The 21,673-nt window shown below is 42.8% G+C and overlaps 6 protein-coding genes across 9 annotated transcripts; 4 read left to right on the top strand and 2 right to left on the bottom strand.

Annotated features, from left to right (window-relative positions):
* Nucleotides 1-112: 112 nt before the first annotated feature.
* Nucleotides 113-1,452, bottom strand: LOC111070071 (transcription initiation factor TFIID subunit 15). Its single transcript, XM_022360371.2, has one exon. It carries the CDS (start codon nucleotides 1,302-1,304, stop codon nucleotides 180-182), a length of 1,125 nt encoding a protein of 374 aa, XP_022216063.2. The 5' UTR covers nucleotides 1,305-1,452; the 3' UTR covers nucleotides 113-179.
* An 8,681-nt stretch (nucleotides 1,453-10,133) lies between these two features.
* On the top strand, nucleotides 10,134-11,115 carry LOC111070139 (protein Fer3). The gene is made up of 2 exons (XM_022360480.2): nucleotides 10,134-10,498; nucleotides 10,576-11,115. Exons 1-2 carry the CDS (start codon nucleotides 10,357-10,359, stop codon nucleotides 11,031-11,033), a joined length of 600 nt encoding a protein of 199 aa, XP_022216172.2. The 5' UTR covers nucleotides 10,134-10,356; the 3' UTR covers nucleotides 11,034-11,115.
* Nucleotides 11,116-12,616: 1,501 nt separating this feature from the next.
* Nucleotides 12,617-13,622, top strand: LOC121404755. 2 transcript variants are annotated; one of them, XM_041594993.1, is made up of 4 exons: nucleotides 12,617-12,808; nucleotides 12,863-12,993; nucleotides 13,046-13,252; nucleotides 13,324-13,622. In XM_041594993.1, exons 2-4 carry the CDS (start codon nucleotides 12,951-12,953, stop codon nucleotides 13,476-13,478), a joined length of 405 nt encoding a protein of 134 aa, XP_041450927.1. In that variant the 5' UTR covers nucleotides 12,617-12,808; nucleotides 12,863-12,950; the 3' UTR covers nucleotides 13,479-13,622. The 2 variants fall into 2 exon arrangements, with proteins under 2 accessions (XP_041450927.1, XP_041450928.1); XM_041594994.1 differs by having other exon boundaries at nucleotides 13,046-13,296; nucleotides 13,373-13,461.
* Nucleotides 13,623-13,743: 121 nt separating this feature from the next.
* LOC111070198 lies at nucleotides 13,744-19,188 on the top strand. Its single transcript, XM_041594977.1, has 11 exons — nucleotides 13,744-14,129; nucleotides 14,184-14,671; nucleotides 14,742-15,108; nucleotides 15,175-15,365; nucleotides 15,641-16,109; nucleotides 16,451-16,965; nucleotides 17,034-17,593; nucleotides 17,673-17,887; nucleotides 17,949-18,442; nucleotides 18,511-18,877; nucleotides 18,948-19,188. Exons 1-11 carry the CDS (start codon nucleotides 13,829-13,831, stop codon nucleotides 19,172-19,174), a joined length of 4,194 nt encoding a protein of 1,397 aa, XP_041450911.1. The 5' UTR covers nucleotides 13,744-13,828; the 3' UTR covers nucleotides 19,175-19,188.
* LOC111070003 (heme oxygenase 2) lies at nucleotides 19,183-20,391 on the bottom strand. Its single transcript, XM_022360289.2, has 3 exons — nucleotides 20,140-20,391; nucleotides 19,576-20,081; nucleotides 19,183-19,519 (listed from the first exon to the last, which is right to left on the bottom strand). Exons 1-3 carry the CDS (start codon nucleotides 20,294-20,296, stop codon nucleotides 19,292-19,294), a joined length of 891 nt encoding a protein of 296 aa, XP_022215981.2. The 5' UTR covers nucleotides 20,297-20,391; the 3' UTR covers nucleotides 19,183-19,291.
* A 32-nt stretch (nucleotides 20,392-20,423) lies between these two features.
* On the top strand, nucleotides 20,424-21,663 carry LOC111070004 (transcription initiation factor TFIID subunit 12). 3 transcript variants are annotated; one of them, XM_022360291.2, is made up of 3 exons: nucleotides 20,424-20,531; nucleotides 20,953-21,142; nucleotides 21,202-21,663. In XM_022360291.2, exons 2-3 carry the CDS (start codon nucleotides 20,990-20,992, stop codon nucleotides 21,520-21,522), a joined length of 474 nt encoding a protein of 157 aa, XP_022215983.1. In that variant the 5' UTR covers nucleotides 20,424-20,531; nucleotides 20,953-20,989; the 3' UTR covers nucleotides 21,523-21,663. The 3 variants fall into 3 exon arrangements, with proteins under 3 accessions (XP_022215983.1, XP_022215984.1, XP_022215982.1); XM_022360292.2 differs by lacking the exon at nucleotides 20,953-21,142 and having other exon boundaries at nucleotides 20,430-20,531; XM_022360290.2 differs by lacking the exon at nucleotides 20,424-20,531 and having other exon boundaries at nucleotides 20,909-21,142.
* The last annotated feature ends 10 nt before the right edge of the window (nucleotides 21,664-21,673 follow it).

Here is a 21,673-nt window from a genome sequence, read left to right as displayed (position 1 = left end):
CCAAATGGGAAAAGCCAGGGAATGCCAGGAAAAACGTATATGGCTTATTTTTGTGACCCAAGTTCCTCGTTTGTGACTTTATTGTTTCCCAAAGATTTAAAAGATTAAAGAATTGAGCGTGACGTTTATTACATCAAATTTAGGGGCATTTGGTCATTGAATATTACTTGAACTTAACATTAAATATCGGTCGAAACATCATCATTATTGGCATGGGAAGAGAGCAAATCCTCCGCTGAAGACTGCAGCATTAGCTCCCACTTTTCCTTTTCCATTGAGGAGTCACCGTTGAAGTGGGTTTCCGTTTTCGTCTCCGCCTTCGTCTCTGCCTTTTCGGAGTTGCATAGATTGCACTTCTTGCGATACCAGAAGTTAATATTATTGCAACCGTCGCACAGCCAATCGTTCTTGTGGGGCCGTCGGCGGCGATCTGAGTTGGAGATCTCTGCGGTTGGCGCCGTCCCCTTCTCCGCCTGGCATCGGTTGCAGGAGGAGCGCCACACAAAGTTGCTATTACGGCACACCAGGCAGGACCAGTTGTCGCTGGCCGGCTTCCACCTCTGAGAGCGGGGCTCAAGCTGCTGCTCCGTGGCAAGTTTGCGGGGGTAGCTGTAGCGCACGGTCCCCGAGCGAGTGGACAGGTAGGCGGGAAGCACAGTGAGCGTGTGGCCCATGAATCTTCTGCCACTCATGGCAGCTATGGCCGCCTGGGCCGACAAGGGACTCACGTAGGTGATGGTGGCCTCCCCCTTGGAGCGGCCCGTCAACTTGTCCTTGTAGACGAAGATCTTCGGCTTGTTGGTCCCCTCGTCCACCTTGATGTGCCCGATCTTGCCGAAGCACACAATTATGTCATTCTTGGTGATACTCTGACGCATCCCAAGCACGAAAATGGTGTCTGGCTGTAGCACATACTGCTCGTGGCCTATGAGGATGAAGGGGCAGGAGCACGTTGGACGTTGCCCCAGATTCAGGTAGGGCAGCCGTCCGAAGGAGCGACTAACCCCCGATGCTGCCCCTTCTGCGGGTGTGTGTAGAACGGGATTCACAACAGATACACTCCGCCCCATATCCAAAATCATTTTCATCTGGCCTTCTGGAGTGGACGAGTAGGATACGTGGTTCTCCTCTTCGCCAAGGAGCAAAGCGCGTGCATCGCCGCCACCATCCTCATAGCGATACAGGTCGCAGGAATCAACAATGCGATGGCTGTGGAGCTCAGGACTAATCATAATTTGGTTCTGAAGATTTTCAACTAAATTTTGATTGTTGTATGGACTGAAGAATATCAAATTGCGGTCCATCGTATAAAAGCACTTTTGGTAAAATTTCCGTTTCCTACTTATTTGATTACTAGAAAAAAATCACGAACCGAATTCTTTCGAATATAAAAACAAAACTACTGAAATCTTTGAAAACATCCAAGGGAATCCCCATAAAAGACTGAACAACTGAAACTCAGAGTTTCCCCAGGAGGCCCCCCTGACATCATGAATTTCCCGTAGCCTACTTGAAACTACTTTCTCTTCGGAACTTTAATAATTTTCAGATAAAATTATCATATTGCATCCATGGATCCAGTATCCAGTATGCAAGAAGTAATGCAAATTTTATCATCTCTCCGGATCCTGCCACTTGTGGGGCAGTTGCTCTGATGACTATGCACTTTGCTCTCTCCATCGATGGGAAAATTGATTCATAATTTTTTTTTTTTGCATTTTCACTTTAATCAGCAAACTTTTGATTACATTTTAACGGTGGGCAAACTTTAGTAGGAATAATGGAGTGCGGGATATGGAGGATGCGCAGGATGAAAAAACCAACTCAACTTTCGTTCAATGAACTTCGTTTTTAAGAGTAAATGCGGTAAGCAGAGAGCGCTTCGCTTTTCTGGGATAATCCTATACTCGAAATACTAACAGGGATTCCAATATCCATAAACGTTTCAAATCAGAATTAATCTCTCTGCTAATCATCGAGCCAATTAGTTTCCAATTACCTCCCAACCTTACCGGAGCCAACCGACGGACCGATTGACCGACCCACAGATATTAATTCACCAAAAAGGCAAGGAATACAAGGAAATGTGGATTCCAAATAAAGTCAGTGATGCTTCGGACAAAAGAAATATGCGCTTTATTCATGGCAGAATGTGGTCCACATTGAGAACATGTTTATTAATATACCGGCTGCTGGCCCAGGACACTGATAAGCTAGGAAGCTCTTTTTCAATTGTCGCACGCCATTTTCAGCCGCAATTCGCTTTTATGCCTCCTCTCTATGAGCCCCACACCCGATGACCTTATCTACATTAACAGCACAACGGGACGTAACAGAGCAATAGAAAAAGAGAAAAACGACAGGCGGCGACAGCATCTGACATTCATTGGAAGGGGAGGTCCCTTTCCATCGCCTTCCCCTCGCCTTCCACTGGGTGTCAATTTCGTTTAGGGTCCTTGCCACGTCTATGGCAAGAAGCTCATTAGGAGACTACTCAGCGTTCTTTTCCGTTAATTTTCAAAGTAACGCGTTCTTTAATATTTAATATTAAAGACGCATGCAGCATCCCCGTTGATTGTGGCACAATTAAGACAGGCATCTTCTCCGCAAATTTGACCGAGACAAGCAATCAACATTAAATTAAACGAGAAGGAACGTGTGAGTCGCTTCTAAAGACGCGACTATTTACTCAGTCAGTATTTACATTTTTGAGCATATGATTTTTTTAGAATTTTAGAATAAAAAAAAAAAAATTTTACATTTATATTTTTTTGCTACATCTGTTATCTACATATACATATATTATGTATATTATACATCTAACATGTAGATTATACATGTACCGTTTAGATTCTACATCTCCTCCGCTAGGGGTTGTACGCGCACTGAACGCGGCAGAGTGTGCGAGCGAGAAGGAAAATGAGTTGCAAGGTTGTTGTCAGGAGGGCAGGGGAAGCAACTGAAAATTAATTTCTTCATTCTGGCTATAATTATGATCCGATCTGATTCAGATTCGGCAGTCTGGTAGATATGGTCATTCTCTACGATAATGCCTTTTTAGTTTTATCGTATCACTTGTAGCAGTGGGATATCACATAAGTCTGGAAACCAAATTTGGTTGCCCTAGCTCTTATAGTCTCTGAGATCTAGGCGCTCATCGAGACAGAAAGACAGACAGACGGACAGACAGACATGGCTATATCGACTCGGCTATTGATGCTGATCAAGAATATATATACTTTATGGGGTCGGAAACGTTTCCTTCTCTGCGTTACACACATCCACTTTTACCACAAATCTAATATAACCCTTAACTCTTTTTTGAGTACGGGTATAAAAATCAACTGTCTCCAACTATTAATTTAAGAGTGGCAGTGGCAACAACATCATAAATATATTTTTTGCGGAGAAGAAAGTTTTCCCGGGGACAACTTTGTGCACTCTAATAAAAATCGAGAAACTGCGAAAATTGTGTCTCTTAAGATAATTGCACAAAGTTTGAATTTCTCGCTCGCTGTATCGCTGTAACAAGCGCAGCGAGTGAGCGAGCCCGGGAATTAGAATGGAAACTGTATAAAATGGGTGGCCTAAAGGTCTCCTCCGTATCTGCATCCCAGTGCTGCAACACAAACTGCAGCATTCATACTATCTTGCATCTTTTCATCTGCTAAAGCTGGAGGCACAGCTAATGAATTGGGGCTGCCTTAAAAGGTGAACAGCCATCCGACTGTACACACTGTCATAAGTCGGATGGGGTTGGACGTGGAATATTCGATCTGAACACAATAAGCCACTCTTCATCCCAAAATCCAATTAATAGAGCCCCTCCGGATGAACGAAAGCTGTGACGAAAATCAATATTCGTAAAATGTTATCCACATTTAATTGAGATAAATTGCGTTTGCAGTCATTATACAACCACACTCGTACGAGTCCAAGGGGAAGGAAACGAACGTTTGTATTTGGGTCTATGTCCTGTGGCGGCCCTGTCAAGGCTAATTGCTTATAACTAAATTTGAGGATAATGACTTCTCTATTTCCCATAGGAATACCCATCCTTTCACTAATCATTTAATTCTATAATCAAAGGTGCTACTGGTGCAGGATCCATGACTCTCTCTCCCACTCCACAGCAACATTTTATGGTACTTGCAACAAACTCGGGGCTTCCCCCTCCACAGATACGGATACAATACAGACACGCACTCAGTCCTACTCCCAATGCCCCTCCCACTCACTAGTCCCAAAATACAGTACAAGCAATAAAATGTGTACGTGTCTAAATTTTAATATGGATGCTGTCGGCATTCGCCTCGTTCCTCTGCATCTTGTGTGCAATCTTGTTACTCTTTGTCTAGGTTTCTATATGTTTATTTGACTTGTTACTTATTTATTACGCAGGATAATGAAATTGCACGTAATCCTCATTAAAGCCAGAAGCCGGGAAGAACAAAGGAGCCACGACTTGAGGTTCATTTTGAGTTGGGTCTTAGTTGGCAGGCAAACAACTTGAAGACTTTTTCTGCTGCACATTCGCGAATACAAATCTCAGTCAAGACTCAATTTCACTATGCAGACACAGATACACACTCTACTCGGTTATATGTGCATACATATGTCTTTAAAGAGGGAGTGATGGAGAACGATGTGTGGAGCATTGGCATCGCACAGATTATCGAGTTCTGGGCCACTGGCATGGAAGGAAGACACACACAAACTGAAAGGCAGACGCCTGCCCCCACACGGCCAATACAAATAAATCAGACAAAGCATATAAATCTAAATTGTATCGCATTGTGACGCATTTTGCCTCCTTTGCACACCTTATGCTGCTTTATTGGCAAAGTGGATGTCGGGATGTTGGTTACAGCCAAGGGCCACCTTTTGTGCTGTTTATTATACCCCTACTCAAAAAATAGTTAAGGGGTATATTAGATTTGTGGTAAAAGTGGATGTGTGCAACGCAGAGAAGGAAACGTTTCCGACCCCATAAAGTATATATATTTTTGATCAGCATTAATAGCCGAGTCGATATAGCCATGTCTGTCTGTCCGTCTGTCTGTCTGTCTGTCTGTCTGTCCGTCTGTCCGTCTTGATGAGCGCCTAGATCTCATAGACTATAAGAGCTAGAGAAACCAAATTTGGTTTCCAGACTCATGTGATATCACACTGCTACAAGTGTATTGCAAAATTTCGCCCCGCCCCCTTCCGCCCATACAAAGGACGAAAATCTGTGGCAGGCACAATTTTAAAGATACAGTATCGTAGAGAATGCCCATATCTACCCGATTGCCGAATCTGAATCAGATCGGATCATAATTATAGCCAGAATGAAGAAATAAATTTTCAGTTGCTTCCCCCGCCCACTTCAGCCAGAGACCCACTACTCATTCTCTTTCTCGCTCGCACTCTCTGCGAGCGAGGAGGAGATGTAAAATCTCAATGTACATGTACATGTACAATCTACATTTTAGATGTAGAATATACATTGTAGATAACAGATGTAGCAAAAAAATGTACAATGTAACATTTTTTTTGTTTTAATTATAAAATTCTAAATAATCATAAGCTCAAAAATGTATATACTGACTGAGTACGGGTATAAGTAGAGTCGCGTCCCCAGAAGCGACTTACACGTTCCTTCTCGTTTTATTTCTATTCAAGGGAAACGAACTCTCCATAAAGAGCCTCGGGATGAAGGCACTGTTGCTTGCACCTTCTCGTTTGTCAAGTATTGGGTATCATCACTTAAATTGGCTGCCACGTTGATTTTCTATCCATTTTGGTTGCCACTTCGCCTGCCTATTGTACGGCCTGTGTAAAGGGGGTGTGGGGAAACTCTTTTGTTACTCTGCAGATGAGCGCAATCTCTGCATTCACGGAAAACAGGGGACTGTACCGAGGAGGCAGTCTATGCTTAAAGAAAATACACAAAAAAGTAAATTCCCCTTATTTATAAGCCGTATTTACAAGAATCTTTGAACCGACCAAAGCACCTGGTTTTTCCGGTACTGCTCCTAATCCTTTTCTTCGATCATACTACTGACTACTACTAACATGCCAATAACCTTCCGCGCTGAATGTGGTCAATAAATTATTATCAGTGGCGACCGCCATAATGTACCGAGAACCGTGACTCGTTTAGCGCCGTGAACTTTAAGAGCTGTCATGTCGCTTTCAGTTTTCTGTTTATTCAGGCTGCCAGAAGAACAAATCCCCAAATTGCGTAATAAATAAAATGCATTTGCGTGGAAAATTAGGAAATGGCAAAAAAAGCCAGAGAAAATTCAAATTTCACAATTTCCACATTTTTATATTATAAATTCGCTCGTAGCTCTCAGAGTTTGCTCCCATCACAGAGAGCATAAATCTTGGGCAGAGCTCAGACGCAGGCACCGGGGCAGTTGCACAGAGACAGAGGGAGGGAACAAACAAATCGCCTTAGACCTTTTCTTGTTACTCGAATTCTCCTTTTCTCTGCACAAATCGGAGGAGATTACAGAGAAGTTTGTTTGTTCTTTAAAATCGCGTCGCGTCAACGGAGAACTCTGGGTAATGGCTGAAAATGAAATAAATGCAAATTTTATAACTATTTTTTCCCGAGACTCGTTTTCCTTTGAACTGAAGGCCGAAGCACGTTTTAAGGACCTCTCTCGTCGCTAGTCGCAGGATTTAGCTATCAAAGTGATTCACTATGCCGAAGCAGCCCTTGGCTGCCTCGTGTGTCTGTCTTGACTTGACAGTATCCTCCGCGAGGCACTTCATATCCAATTCCAAGCTATTGACACAATGAAGTACTCTTGAACTCTACTCTTTCGTTCGTCGGAGCAACCTTCACCAAACCTAACAAATAGCAAACTAAATAAATACAGCCGAAACCTCATTTTTGGCGGCTATAAAAGAAAAGAAACTTTCAAATGTATACCAAAAGATGTGATTTGTGATTTTTGTGCTATTTTTTTTAATTTATTCGAAGTTTGCTTATTGCCATAAAAAATGCACATAAAGATGTATGCCGTTAATAAGAGACTAAGTAAAGTCGTTGGCACTTGGCTAGATAGATACTAGTTAGCCACTCACTCGAATATGGAATTTATTGTAAAGGCTTGGGTGCGGGATGCCTGCGAGTTTATCCGCGGTGGCGCACTGTATTTCTATTCAGCGGGAGAGCAGCTGAATGAGGCGGCAAGAATATCTTAAAAACAAAAACAGATGCATGCAACAGATAGAGTTTAAAGGCAACTTTGGTGGTGTGAAACTCGTCTAGGCTGGTTTCTGAACCAACAAAAAAACAGAAGAGGAAAACAATTTCGAAGACGACAACCACAAAAGCTTAATTCTTGCATCACACCGAGGGGGGCGTGGCCTAGAATATTAATGGCCAGAAATCCACCCCAAATGAAACGCGTCAAGAAAACCGTTACTTTTGTAACGGATTTTATACCGAAAAATATTTTTTTGGGTACAATATTTTATCGTTATCGGAGCAGTTACGGTGCTACTGTATGTATTTTTCTTTTTATTTAATTAAATAAATGGTATAAAATGGTATTAATGGTATTTTTTTTGGGTATTTTTTATTGTTATTGGCGTGGTCAAACTAACTAGTACGACAAAAGACTCCATCCAAAAGAAACGCTGTACAGTTTGGGAATTGGGATGTTGATGGCGAAAACGCTTCAAAAACAACTAAAAAAAATCGCATACCGCCATCACCGCCTAAACGCCTGGAATCTGAATCGGAGTCGGAGTTGGAAACGGATTGGGACATAAAAACAACAACAGCAGGTTCAACAAAAACAAAATTGTTCCGCCGGTGCGAATAACTATGGTGGTCGTAACAACGTTCGGCATACTCCTAAAGAGTTCTCAAACCAAGATATTAAAAAAAAAACAAAGACAAGGACGCCCCTTATAGAACACGAGAGAAAAAGAATAGCATTGTACATCACACAATATTACTACAAAACAAAACAAAACAATGGAATCAATACTAAAGATCAAGAAGAGAAACTTCTGGGGGAAATATTAAAACCACTCCCAGGCGAAATCCGGAATGACTGGATTTGAAAAAATAGAACCTCCATAAAAGTTTACGACTCATATTGAAAAAAAAAAAGTGAGGCCGAAAAAATGGCGGCAATACCGAATATCGATGGCAAATCCACTAATAGCGAAACCACTACCAACACTACTTCTAAAGGCGAAGCAGACGAAGAGATCGAGCCGATTTCTATTTTCTGTGAAGGATTACTTACGAATGCAACGGCTGCCTAAAAGAAAATGCATGCATGAAATGCAGCAAAGAAGTCGCTGAATGCAAGAGTTTAATTTGCTATTTATGCTTTATACGTAAAAATATATACGTATGTATTTTCCTATAGGAGTGGATATATCCACTCCACACACATACAATCTAATCCAGTCTAATTTTTCTATATTCCAACGAAACGAATATATGTGTTCTGCAACAAGTGCGATGAAACCACGCAACCACAAAAAAATGAGTATACCCGTACTCAAAAAAAAATTAAGGGGTATATTATATTTTTGGTAAAAGTGGATGTGTGCAACGCAGAGAAGGAAACGTTTCCGACCCCATAAAGTATATATGTAGATATCAGAGACTATAAGCTAGGACAACCAAATTTGATTTCCAGACTCATGTGATATCACACTGCTACAAGTTTATTTTAAAATTTCGCTCCGCCCCTTCCGCCCATACAAAGGACGAAAATCTGTGGCAGGCACAATTTTAAAGATACAATAAAACTAAAAACTATCATAGAGAATGCCCATATCTACACAATTGCCGAATCTGAATCAGATCGGATCATAATTATAGCAAGAATGAAGAAATTAATTTTCTCTTGGTTCCCCCACCTACTTCAGCCAGAGACCCACTACTCATTCTCTTTCTCGCTCGCACACTCTGCCGCGTTCAGTGCGCGAGCAACCCCTAGCGGAGGAGATGTAAAATCTAAATGGTACATGTACAATTTACACGTTAGATGTAAAATGTACATAGTATATGTAGATACAAAATGTAGCAAAAAATGTAAATTTTTTAATTCTAAAATTTCAAAAAAATCATTTGCTTAAAAATGTGTAACTGACTCAGTACGTCCCCAGAAGCGACTCACACGTTCCTTCTCGTTTAATTTAGGAAAAATTAAAAAAAGTAAACTTTTAGGAAAAATGAAATATGTAATAAAAAATTTAAAATCAAACCAAACAAATGTTTTTATTGCTCATTGACAAAAGCTGACTGATATGAAACGAAAAAATTATAGTTGCTCGCTGACAAAAGCTGACTGATGATTTTTTTTTTATGTATTGTATTTATTTACCACCCCCCACCCAATCTGCCCATTCCTCATGTATGTTGCGGCAGGTCAGCTTAGGACGCTACATAAACCCTCAAAACAAAACGAAAAACTAATTTCGTTTCAAGCGGCCAAAAATTGTAGAACCCACCACAAGCACAGGATGTGAGAATACATGGCACACACACATTTACGTAGCCTGAAAACTCAAAACAAACTCAAAACGGTTTCGGAAAATAAGAATGGATAAATATTTTGTCGTGTCTTTGTACACACATACATGTGCAATTCTCGGCTTCCTTTCGCATCTCGTCATGAATCGAACATGTCGAAAAAATGCCGAACGTCTCAGGTCCATGAACCGAACGTCTCAGGTCCACACCTGAACGTCTCAGGTCCACCTGAGGGATACCTGGGGATATCAAATAAGCAATTTTTATATTAACCGCTATAATTACTATATTAGTATATTAAAAGAAAATACTATAAATGAAAATGGAATAAATCGGAAAGAGAGAGACCAGATAAAGTTTAAAAGCAACATTGGTGGTGCTGCACCACACCGAAAGGGGCGTTGCCCAGAATGATATCGCCCAGAAATCCACCCCAAATGTTTACAGAAAATTTCGAACGATTTGATTGTTTGAGACAAGAAACGCGTCAAAAAAAACCATTAATTTTGTAACGAATTCTGTATCGAAAAGTATTTTTTGGATACAAAAAGAAAATATTTATTATTGTACATCAAATACATACATGTAAAACTTGTCCATCCCTGCAGCACTGAGCCAATGAGCCAATTACCAATCCAATTGCTGCAAACTGTTGCCAATCCAAAATGGCTTCCCCTAGCAGATGCTGACACTTAGAGGGGTGGAAAATCCAATAAGCAGTGCAGAGGCCCGGCCGAGATGATTTCCGAGCCAGAAAGGACAATCAGAATTTATTGCAACAAAGTCTTCCAAGCAGAACAGACCCAAGGTCTTCCAATTGCAACAATAAAAATCGGCAGGAATCAAATCTCACAGCCATGCAGCATCCCCACCCCAGCGATCAGCCCACTTACATGCCGGAGGTGCCGTTCCAGCCATTGTGGGGCCAGGAGGCGCCTCCACCGCCGCCCATAGTACCATACCAAGAGCTCATCGCTGGGTTCCCATGCACCGATTTGTGTAAGTACTCCAGCCGTGAAACCTTAAGAGATCTTGGTCTGAATAAATCGAATTAAATCGAACCGGCATCCTTATAGCACTCTGGCAGCGCTCTCAGGTAGCCCCACTGGTGCCCCAACGTTCCAGCACACATGGGCGTTCCAACGGTTCCTCCAGCTCCTCCAAGAAGACTCGTCGCCGGGTGGCCTCCATGGCCCAGCGACGAGCCGCCAACATTCGGGAGCGCCGTCGCATGTTCAACCTGAACGAGGCCTTTGACAAGCTCCGTCGTAAGGTGCCCACCTTCGCCTATGAAAAGCGTCTCTCTCGCATAGAGACGCTACGCCTGGCCATCACATATATAGGATTCATGGCCGAGCTGCTCAGTGGCACTCCCTCGAACTCCCACTCCCACTCGAAGTCCCGCTCAGATGTCTATCCCGGAATGAACGGCCACCACCCGGCCGCACCACCCCCTATACATCCCCATCATCTGCACCCAGCGGCGGCGTATCACCGAGACTTTGCGTCACCCTACAGCCACAGCCTCACATAATACTCGTATGTGTGGATCGCGGAATAAAGGACTAAAAGAAGAGAAAGTGCACATTCCTTTTTGTTAGTGACAAGAAAGAATAGAAGAACATCCCAATTTTTGTTTAATAAGCATAAAATAAACTGCTATTTAAAATGGATATTTTATGAAAGTGTGAAAAGAACGAGGGAAACTTTAAAATTTTTAGTAATCTTCTGATCATAAGCCAATCAACCAGTTGGCTTTCAACGAAAATTTGGTTACTTAGAAATCCAATACACCACCAATATACGAGTACACCTGATAATCCCTTTAAATACCGGCTAACTGGCAGTACGTACCGCACTTGTTTCGAACAATTTCATGCCGTGTCAAAGCAGGACCATACCATGATTTGCGTGCGATCCTTTCCAGCTGCTCGAAGAGGGAACAGCACACCACATGTCCTCAATGAAGTCACATTGCGTACGGTGCCCCCCAAAAAAGAAAGAAAACTATTATACAAAATTTGACAAGGCAAACAAAGCGTGAAATTATTATTAATAAATTGAGTCAGACAAGGGAGAGGGCCGGGTATGATTCAAAGTCTATTGGAACAACCCTTAAGCCAGAAAATAATCCAAAAACAGGAACAAGTGTAACACTTGAGGGATTCCCTGTGCCTGCCCCGTGGCCCGTTCCCCTGCAGAGCCCTGTCCGACTAAATACCAAGGAATTTTTGCGTTCAACGCCCATTTTCAACAGATTAGCGTCCCTCAGCCAGGGAGCAAATTAATTCTGAACGGATATTGCAAGAATATCAGCCAGCGAGGGTTGACTCATGTGGAAAAAAGGGTCGCTTCTGCTGTTGTTTTGGTCGTTTGGTGTACAATATGTTTTGATGAATTTGTGACACTTCATGCCGCATTAAGTCCATCTCCATCTGCATATCCGAATCCTGTCGCAAGGGTGAATTACCGCATCCCTTCCTTCACCTATGAAGTGGCCTCACGTGTCGGCGATTAGCGCATCAGGAAATCAACTGCAAAATCTGTCTTTTCGATACCTGTGGTGTGGGAAAACTTCATAAAGTACTAATGTATGACTTTGTTTATATTTGGACATGCCGCGTGTTCTATATTAAGTTCTTCCCATAGTAAATCAGGTTAACTGGGATTTCCCGAATTGTAAGCCCATCCCTGCTCATGGGCTTGTATGTCAAATTGGTATGACAAATTAATTGAATTTTGCTACAATATCCGACAGTTTTTCGCAATTTTTCGACTCTTTTTGCTGGGCGTAATTAGGGCAGAAACGAATATATATTGGGTCATGATAGATGGGAGTTGACATCAATCTACCAGATGTTGTCAGAGCAGAACAATGGATTGGGGTACTATTGCCTTCTTCAATTCTTCCCTTCTTCTCCCTACTGACTCATTTACTGAGTAGTGCCGCGAAGTTTAGTGTACTTACTGGGACTTATCTATGATGACTGGGAAATCAATAAACATACACTACAATTCGCAAGAATCAATAAATTCCAGCAACATGCACTATCTGGATGCTTATCGATTCATGTGTAGTACAATTGAAAGACATTCACGTTTTGAAAGTGCCGCTGGCTACACAGTTCCCAACCAGAACTCGCACTGAACAGCATGTCGAGTCCCACTTTCGGGACTCAGGTCTTAAACGATCCGTCCTCTTTGCCGGCTTGGCTGGACCAGCAGGAGCTGCAGAGTCTTCTCAAGCAGGAGATGGCTGACTTCTGGTGCAACCTACATTCAGTGTCCAGCTCCAAATAGAGTGTGCGGGTAAGAGTATCCCTCAAAAGTGTCCAAACTCGCCATAACCAAAGGACTCCACAGGAAAAAGAAACGTTGCTTGAGCTACTTAGTGAAGTCCCCGCACAAGACTCCGGGTGGTAGAAAGTTTCCCATTGAAGGGGACTTCACAATGGAGCTGCAAATGTACGAAGACATTCTGCCCGCTTTAGAAGGTCTCTACATGGATGAGGGCCAAGCCATTCACTTTACTCCCCTATTCCTCAGAACAAAACAGCGTCCTTTTCTTGGACTATGCCCAGACAAGAGGCTACAGTGTGGCCAATACACCCAACGGCCTGGAAAGACCCACCATGGAGGCAGTAATATGGAAGCTAGCGGCTTATCATGCGGCCACAGCCCGCTATATACAGATGAGCTCTGATAAGAAATGCTTATCGGGTGGGGCAGGGGCGACCGATGCGGCAGCGGCAGGTGAGCTGAAGAGCTTACTTCAGCTTAGATTCCATGATTCCACTGTATGTAATACCTCGCTTATTTCTTAGCCTTTGAAGTGGCCACTGAGATTCTCCCGCTCGTTCTCTCATCTCGCAGCGATGACGACGACATTGTCGAATTGTTCAGGAATCCTGTGTTTTCGGAACAGATAAGAGAGCTTCTACCTTGGCTGGAGAATCGTGGCTACTTCGGAGAGGAATAGAACATTATTCTGAATAAAAAAAGCTTTCAATAATTTCGCTTCGGGCCTTGGGAACCTATACACAAGAGAGATAGAGAAAGAGAGAGCGAGAAGTGGAGGCCTCACTGTGACATTTAAAAATATTTGTGAAGAGATAAGAGAAAATAAAAAAATTATAGTGAATAGGCACAATGTTAATTCAGACTTGAACATCACATCAGAGATCGAAGGGAATGTTGTGATCAAATGCTGCCAAATCATGCACTCAATCACAGTCATAATAGTCTTGCTAGACTAACGCGAATATATTTGATATCTTACCAAACAGTTTCCCCGCCGAAAAAGTTCTCAAATGGGTTACATTTAATCTAATGACGAAATCGCGAAAAAGCTCGATCCAGAAAGCTTCATTTGTTGGCATGCACAACCAATATAACACGCCAGCCATGACTAGCGACGAACAAAGTCGAGAAATGGTTGAGGCATATGAGAGCACAGCCGAAGAGCAACAGCTACCAAAATGGGTGGATCAGGAATTGTTCGTGGAGTTTTTAGAACGCGACTTTGAGGATCTGAAGAGCATCAAGGAGTTTAAAGTGGAGGCAACGGGTGGCAAGGGAGAGAACTACACAACCCTCCTGCTACGTGCAAGTTTCTCTCTAGAGCTGAACGGTACGTCCATTGCGCATTTTATCAATGTTCGTTAACTAAAGGCCTTTTTACCAGATGGCTCTCTGAAAAGCACTTCTTATATGGCCAAGGTTCTTCCCAATACTGTCAGCACACGGGATCTCGTTACGACTTGGAAGGTATTCGAGAAGGAGAGCAACTCCTATGCCAATTACCTGCCAGATTTCGAGCAAATGTACCGAAAGGCCGAGAAGAAAGTTACCTTTGGGCCACGCTACTACCAGCATTCGAAGGAACTGGATGAGGAGCTCATTATCCTGGAGGATCTGTGCCAGCGCGGCTTCAGAAATGTGAGCCGTCAGAATGGCTTCGATATGGTGCACACCAAGGCGGCACTTGAGAAGTTGGCTCAGTTTCATGCCGCTTCGGCAGTGCGGTTTGAACTTAAGGGACCCTATCCAGAGACTTACGACAGAAATCTGTGCGGCACAGAGGATAACTTCAAGGAGTTTCGGGAACACCAATCCAAGACGTTTGTCGAAGCGCTGGACCTCTATAACGCCTCTCACCTGAAGAAGACAATTGTAAATATATTTTCTCTTACACTATACTGATTTTGATCTACGAATCAAGTATATATTGGGCATTTTCCAGGAAGCCTACAGCCAACAAGCAGAGGACATGTTCCAAGCGCACGCCCCCAAGATAGAAAACGAGTTTCGTGTGCTCAACCATGGCGATGCCTGGTGCAACAACTTCATGTTTCAATACGACGAAGAGGGTGTGCTAAGCGAAACATATTTCGTAGATCTGCAGATGAGTCGGTACTGCTCGCCCGCCCAGGACCTGCTCTACATGATTCTTTCCTCCGTTAACGGCGACATAAAGATACAAAAGTTTGACTACTTCATCCATTACTACCACGAAAAACTCACTGAAAACTTAACACTCTTAAAGTACCCCAAGAGCTTACCAAAGCTGAAGAGCCTCCATCAATCCATCTACAGTTACGGCGATTGGAGTAAGTACCCAGTATACTAGATCTTCCTTTTACAAGAATTTTCTTAATATGCGTGTGTTCGAATAGTTTTTCCGATAGTAACCGTTCTCCTGCCAATCGTCCTTGTCGATGCCAATGACAATGCCAATATGGATGCCTTAATGGACAAGGATGGAGTCGGGGACCAGTTCAGAAACAGCCTGTTCCACAACCCTCGCATCGGGAGACACCTTAAGGAGGTCCTCCCTTGGGCTCACAGTCGAGGAGCCTTTGAAGTAATCAAAACATCCTAGATTTATGTTGATTGATATAAGAAATCCGGAAAAGAATCCGGAAAACCAAATATAAGCAATAGAATTCAAGAGATTCGTCGAATATTCGAAATTTTTACAGACACTGTACGAGTTTCGAGTGAGTGCTTACTCGATTCACATCACCATCAATCATTCAATTTGTACAAAAACGCGTATGCCTGTCGGCAGCACTGATAAAACAAAACAACAAAACAGCTATCAACAGTACGAGCTATCGGCGATATATACTAAGTCTGTGATTTGTGCGACAGAACTATGCACGGCGGTGCAAATATCAGTCCCTAGACGTTCGCACAGTCGAACGGACGCACACAAATTGCGATCTCTATTTGAACAAAGAATCAAAGTACACCTCCAGCTACACAATGGGTCTACGAAATTCCAAGCCAAAGCACAGCTATGAGGTAACTCCTCCAAAGTCTGAAAAACAGCTCCCTCCCAAGGCAATATCCCCATCCCCGGAACCCACCCCTGTGGCACAGATTAAATCTGACGACACACCTATCCTCAGCCCCAGCACCACTACAATCGCCGACGGTCCTTCTCTGGGGCCAGATTGGCTTAATGAGACACAATTTGTGGATATACTTTCTGCCAATGTTCCTCAGTTTTCAAGGATTCTTAGCTTTCGCGCTAAGCCCGCCATGTCCCCCGGAGAGAACTATGCCACCCTCATGCTGCGAATCAGCATCGATGTGGAGCTCAATGGTAAGTACTACCTGAAACCTGATGCATGATTGTAAAATACGTGCTTACTTAAAAATAGATTATTACTTAAAGTACATATGTACTTTTTATCGCTACGAGGAGAGTCGGAACAACCGCTGTTTAACATCGGTTTGGGCTGCGATAAGTAATCGAAAAATATCTTCAATTTATTTATACCTTTTGCACAATAAAAGTTCGCTGTTGGTATTTCACAATCATAATAGTTATTGCATGCTTACCCGCATTAGAAATCTAACAATGACTGACCAATTTTCTTACTACGCACGTACGTAGGGTACTTTTTCAGCAAATAATCTTTCGTTACTTCTCGCCTTTTCCAGACAAAAGTACTAAAGCCACATCCTTCATGATGAAGGTTCCACATAAAACCCCTCAAATGGAACAAATGCTGGCTATGGCAAACTTTTTCAATACTGAGAATATGGCTTATATTGATGTTTTACCGAAACTGGAAGAGCTCTATAAAGCCAAGGGAATGGACGTCACATTGGCACCGCGAGCCCATAGACTAGACTCTAGCCGGGAGCCAAAACTGGCATATACCGTGCTCATGAATGATCTGGGTCAGGACGGCTTCAAGAATTTGAATCGTCTGGAGTGCCTGAACTTGGAGCAAACCAAGTTTGTTCTGCGAAAACTGGCCCAATACCATGCGGCCACTGCAATGATGATTCAAGTGAATGGACCTTATCCAGATATATTCATGAATGGTATGTTCGGAACGAATAAGGATGCCATAAAAGCCTTCGTAGACGGAATGCTTGGTTCCTTCCAAACTACATTTATGGAAAATCTGAAAAACCTAAAGGATGGAGAGCAGTATCGGGACAAGCTCGTAAGTCTTGACTTTATAAACAACAATTGTATACTTTAATCATCAGAGTAAAAAATATATCCCAACAGAACAAAACATTTTCAAAATTTGCCTCGGAGTTCGTAAAGCTAAGCGAGTACGATCCCAAAGAGTTTAATGTTTTGAACCACGGCGATTGTTGGACAAATAATTTATTGTTCAAGCTCGACTCCAAGGGAGAACTTCAAGATATGGTGTTTGTGGACTTTCAAAATCCCAAATACGGATCCCCGGTCCAGGACATCTTCTATTTTATCATCACTTCAGTGCACATAGACTACAAGATGAAATACTTTGACTTCTTTATACGGCACTATCACGAGCAGCTTACCAAACATCTGAATGTGCTGGGCTTTACAGGACACCAGCCTTTGCTCCGTGAGCTTCACATGCAGTTTTATAAGTACGGAGACTGGGCGTTGTACCCGTCGATTACCGTGCTGCCTGTCGTGCTCTTGGATCCCACTGAGGGTGCCACATTCGAGAATTTCATGGGTTACACCGAATCAGCCGCCAACTTCAAAAATCTGTTGTACACCAACCCACGTTACCACAGCTACATCGAGCAGATACTACCTTGGCTGGACAATCGTGGTCTGCTGGACGTAGAGTGAGTACATGAATGGTTCGAGTAAGATAATTTTTTGTGCACAAGATGATTTTTGTTGTTGTCATGTTACATTTTGCAGCCAGCCGATGAAGAATGAAACTCCATTACCTACGCAGCCCAATTCCTTCTACGAGATCTTCGACTGGCTAAATATAGACGACTTCAGAGACATAATAGCCGCCACGGATCCAGAGTTCGAGAGCATTGTGAGCGGTTATTCGGTATTGGCAACCAAACCAGGCGATAACTATGCGTCCAAACTGCACAGAGTGGACATCAACGTACTGCTAAAAGGTCTGTGAAGTATTGCTAGTATATACTAATGCTAAAACAAAACATTACAATCTTTTATCAGATAAAAGCGCCAAGACCTATTCGTATATTCTGAAAGTGCAAGTTGCAGCTAGTGATATGATTAACTTTTCCGACTTCAACCTATTTTCCAAGGAGATTATGGTATACGACAAATATGTGCCCGCCTTTGAGGAACTCTATAAAGATGCAGGTCTAGCAGTCACGTTTAGTCCGAAGTCCTATAGGCTGAGCAAGCCGGTCACAGCAGAGTATCTGATTCTGGAGAATCTGCAAGCAAGAGAATTCAAGATGTGCGATCGGTTGAAAGGCATGGACTTGGAACATAGCAAGTGTGCACTAAAAAAGCTGGCTCAATGGCATGCAGCTTCACTCAAGTACAAGGAGCTCAATGGACCATACCCCGCTATGTGCCAGAAAGGCATCTTCACCGAAAAAACGGAGGAAATATTTAAGCCCATGTTTGCCCAGAGCAGGAAAACTTTTTTGGATGTAGTAGCCAATTTTAAAGGAGCTGATGAATATATGCATAAGCTGGTAATATTTCTAATTCAATATATTTTGAATAGTTAAACTACCGATCTCCCTCCATTCTCTCTGTGCAGCCATCGATTTTGGATGCCCATGTGGCGGAAGTCATTAAAGATTCCAAAGTTAATGAGGAAGAGTTCAATGTGCTCAACCATGGGGATGCGTGGGTGAATAACATCATGTTCAAATACGATTCGGACGAACATGTCCAGGAAACCTACTTGCTAGATCATCAGGTCACGCAATACGGGAACCCAGCCCAAGATCTATATTATTTCATAATGAGCTCCACAACGTTGGACATTAAAGTTGATCAGTTTGATTATCTCATCAGATGGTATCATCAAAATCTAGTGGAACACGCCGGACTCTTGAAATACCACGGTTTCGTTCCCACTCTTAAGGAACTTCACATCATATTGATAGAGCATCCCATTTTCGGTACGTCTGGGACAATCGAGATACATGGTCAGTTAATATCAATTAATATCTGATTTTTATATTATTGCAGCGGTCGGCACTATAATTAGTACCTTAACCATTTGCCTCAACAAAGCTGACGACAATTTTACTACAGATGCCTTTTTTGGTGACAATCCTGAATCAGATGCTCTGAGATCAAAGCTCATGAGCAATGAGCGATACAGAGCTAACATTGAGCGTATTATGCCTTGGCTAAATGGGCGTGGGCTTCTCGATTTTGTAGTAGACTCTGTTGACGCCGGAAGAACTGAATAGATTCAATATTAGATTCAATATTATTATTTACTACAAAAACAGGATATTATATACGTTTCATGTCTGATCACAATACTAAAATATCAGAAGAAGGAGCAGGACAGGAAAGACTTTGTCTTACTTGGTGGCAAACTTTATGGCCAAATATATGCTCGTTATAAAGATAGCTGCTATAGCCAGCTTCTTAAGATTAGCACGATTCACTCCTTTAATTGTACGAATCACTTCTAGATTGAGGCGGAACACATTCCGACTCTCTTCTATAAATTCAGACCGCAGCTCATCATCAAACGCGCCGTACTGACTGTTGAACACGCGCCTTAGCTTTGCCTTTAGTACATTAATCTGCAAATTGAAGTAGTTAAATGCGGTACAATACAATTAGCAACCACAATACTGACTTTGACTGGAAAATATGTGGCCTCACAGCCAGGTGGACAAATCGTGACCTGAGCAGGCATTGGACGCGCCTCCAAATCCTCTTTATCGGTCCCAACAGATGCGGCATTTGCAGTGGCTACATCGGCATCTGCTTCAGCCTGTTTCTGTCGTTCCTCCTCGGTGCCCTTGGGGAAAATCCACAGCTTGCGTGCAATCATTCGCTTCTTTTGCAGCATTTGGCCGCCCGACATCAATGCCATGTACATTTGATACGCATAGGCAAACAGAAGGAGCTCGTTCTGAGCCGACACCTTCTCCAACTGTGCTAGATACTTCTTGACAACGGGGCGCGGCTCATATGTGTCCTTCCAGTTGGGACCATAGAAATAGGCAAAGTCTCTTTCAAATGCCTCGGCTCTATGTAGCTCTTTTGGCAACAGGCGCTCCGGCAGATGGGTCTCAAAGAACTTGTATATTTCGTAGAAGGCTAAGAGTCCATCATACCAAACTTCATCGTCCGAAAGGGCTGCAAGAAACATGCAAGTCAATAGGCAGATCAAGTGTGTCCCCCGAGTCTAACACACCGAAAGCAAATTTTGCATTAACTAGAACATCGGTCAGATTATGCACATCTTTGGTGGCTTTTCGCAATTCCTTTGTGAACACCATATCCACATACCCGTCATCGCCCACATCCTCTCCGGCCCTGGTGCCTGCTGATGTTTCCTCGACCGTAGACATTCTTCTGATTTTGCACAGCTATTTTCTACAAAAATACAAAACCAAAATAAATAAGCGATTTCTGCTTTGTTCCGTACAAACCAGAGACGAACTAAGCCCACCTCTATTTAATCGTTTTAATAACTATCGAGTGCACAGTCGATAGACCTACTGTCGATAGGCCACACTAAATTATTGTGCATCAAAAAAGTTGTGTGGAAAAATAATTTAATAAGTCAAGTAAAAAGCGATCAAAGTAAGTTTTTCTGGCTAATCATGTGCCGTAAACCACTGTTGAATATATGGGAAATTCGCCCATCTGTGTGGAATACCTCTTCCGTAGAGTCATAATGCAAGCTAATATCTCTGAACACAAAAACATTTAACAAACCTTTTACTTTCATTGTGCTGACAAAACACACATGTATTAACACCAATTGCAGTTTAAAAAGCAACAAGAACACTAGAAACCACTCAACGCTTTGGCTCTGGCTCCGCACACACTCTTCTTTTCACCCCACTTCCCCACGCCTGCTATTTTTTTCCTCCTTTCCACAACGCACTCCTACGTATCGTATCGTGTCCAAAATTTGCTTTGATAGAACATACCATACGTACACTCAAAAGACTGAAGAAAATCAAATCGCAATGTCGGATCTCTTTAACACTTTTGATAGCAACGGCGACGCCGAGCACAATAACTACAACACCCCAATGGCCTCGCCCTCTCAGCACAGTCCCATGACAAACAACAGCAACTCATCTTCACAAAACGGTGGCACAACCGCTGGCACAGCAACTGGTTCAGGTGGCGGTAGTGGAAAGTCATCCAATCATGCAGCCTCAGCCGGAGGTGAAAACACACCAGTAAGCACACGTTCATTGTACCGAGACAAGTCGATTGTGATTCTAGGGTTCCTTTCCAGATGCTGACAAAGCCACGTCTCACGGAATTGGTTAGGGAAGTAGACACCACCACGCAATTGGACGAAGACGTAGAGGAACTATTGCTGCAAATAATAGATGACTTTGTCGAGGACACGGTAAAGTCAACCAGCGCATTTGCAAAGCACAGAAAGTCGAACAAAATTGAGGTGCGGGATGTTCAATTGCATTTCGAGCGAAAGTATAACATGTGGATACCTGGATTCGGTACAGATGAACTGCGTCCGTACAAACGCGCCGCAGTAACAGAAGCGCATAAGCAGCGTTTGGCCCTAATTAGGAAAACGATTAAAAAGTACTAGGAAAGTAGTGCTTCCTTTTTCGTGGATTTCGTTGCATGCTCCTTACATGCCACCAATTATTTTAAGCTCCGAATTAGTCTAAGAGAAAAGTTGCTCCCGTTCTATCATATAAAAACAAATAAAGTGCATTCTTGATTTAAATATGAAATTT

The sequence above is a fragment of the Drosophila obscura genome, unplaced genomic scaffold (genome assembly GCF_018151105.1).
Source record: "Drosophila obscura isolate BZ-5 IFL unplaced genomic scaffold, ASM1815110v1 contig_4, whole genome shotgun sequence".
NCBI lineage: Eukaryota > Metazoa > Arthropoda > Insecta > Diptera > Drosophilidae > Drosophila > Drosophila obscura.
This window is presented reverse-complemented; position numbering and strand designations above follow the sequence as displayed.

Excerpts from the sequence above, each read along its gene's own strand:
- LOC121404755 (XM_041594993.1), top strand. The coding sequence starts at position 12,951 with ATGGAGCTGCAAATGTACGAAGACATTCTGCCCGCTTTAGAAG. Across the intron at positions 12,994-13,045 it reads CATTCTGCCCGCTTTAGAAG|AACAAAACAGCGTCCTTTTC; the intron begins GTCTCTACATGG and ends CCTATTCCTCAG. Across the intron at positions 13,253-13,323 it reads GACCGATGCGGCAGCGGCAG|CCTTTGAAGTGGCCACTGAG; the intron begins GTGAGCTGAAGA and ends CTTATTTCTTAG.
- LOC111070003 (XM_022360289.2), bottom strand. The coding sequence starts at position 20,296 with ATGTCTACGGTCGAGGAAACATCAGCAGGCACCAGGGCCGGAGAGGAT. Across the intron at positions 20,082-20,139 it reads TAATGCAAAATTTGCTTTCG|CCCTTTCGGACGATGAAGTT; the intron begins GTGTGTTAGACT and ends TGTTTCTTGCAG. Across the intron at positions 19,520-19,575 it reads CCACATATTTTCCAGTCAAA|ATTAATGTACTAAAGGCAAA; the intron begins GTCAGTATTGTG and ends TTCAATTTGCAG.
- LOC111070071 (XM_022360371.2), bottom strand. The coding sequence starts at position 1,304 with ATGGACCGCAATTTGATATTCTTCAGTCCATACAACAATCAAAATTTA.
- LOC111070139 (XM_022360480.2), top strand. The coding sequence starts at position 10,357 with ATGCAGCATCCCCACCCCAGCGATCAGCCCACTTACATGCCGGAGGTG. Across the intron at positions 10,499-10,575 it reads GTTCCCATGCACCGATTTGT|CACTCTGGCAGCGCTCTCAG; the intron begins GTAAGTACTCCA and ends GCATCCTTATAG.
- LOC111070004 (XM_022360290.2), top strand. The coding sequence starts at position 20,924 with ATGTCGGATCTCTTTAACACTTTTGATAGCAACGGCGACGCCGAGCAC. Across the intron at positions 21,143-21,201 it reads CCGGAGGTGAAAACACACCA|ATGCTGACAAAGCCACGTCT; the intron begins GTAAGCACACGT and ends GTTCCTTTCCAG.
- LOC111070198 (XM_041594977.1), top strand. The coding sequence starts at position 13,829 with ATGACGAAATCGCGAAAAAGCTCGATCCAGAAAGCTTCATTTGTTGGC. Across the intron at positions 16,110-16,450 it reads CATCGATGTGGAGCTCAATG|ACAAAAGTACTAAAGCCACA; the intron begins GTAAGTACTACC and ends CGCCTTTTCCAG. Across the intron at positions 18,878-18,947 it reads GATAGAGCATCCCATTTTCG|CGGTCGGCACTATAATTAGT; the intron begins GTACGTCTGGGA and ends ATATTATTGCAG.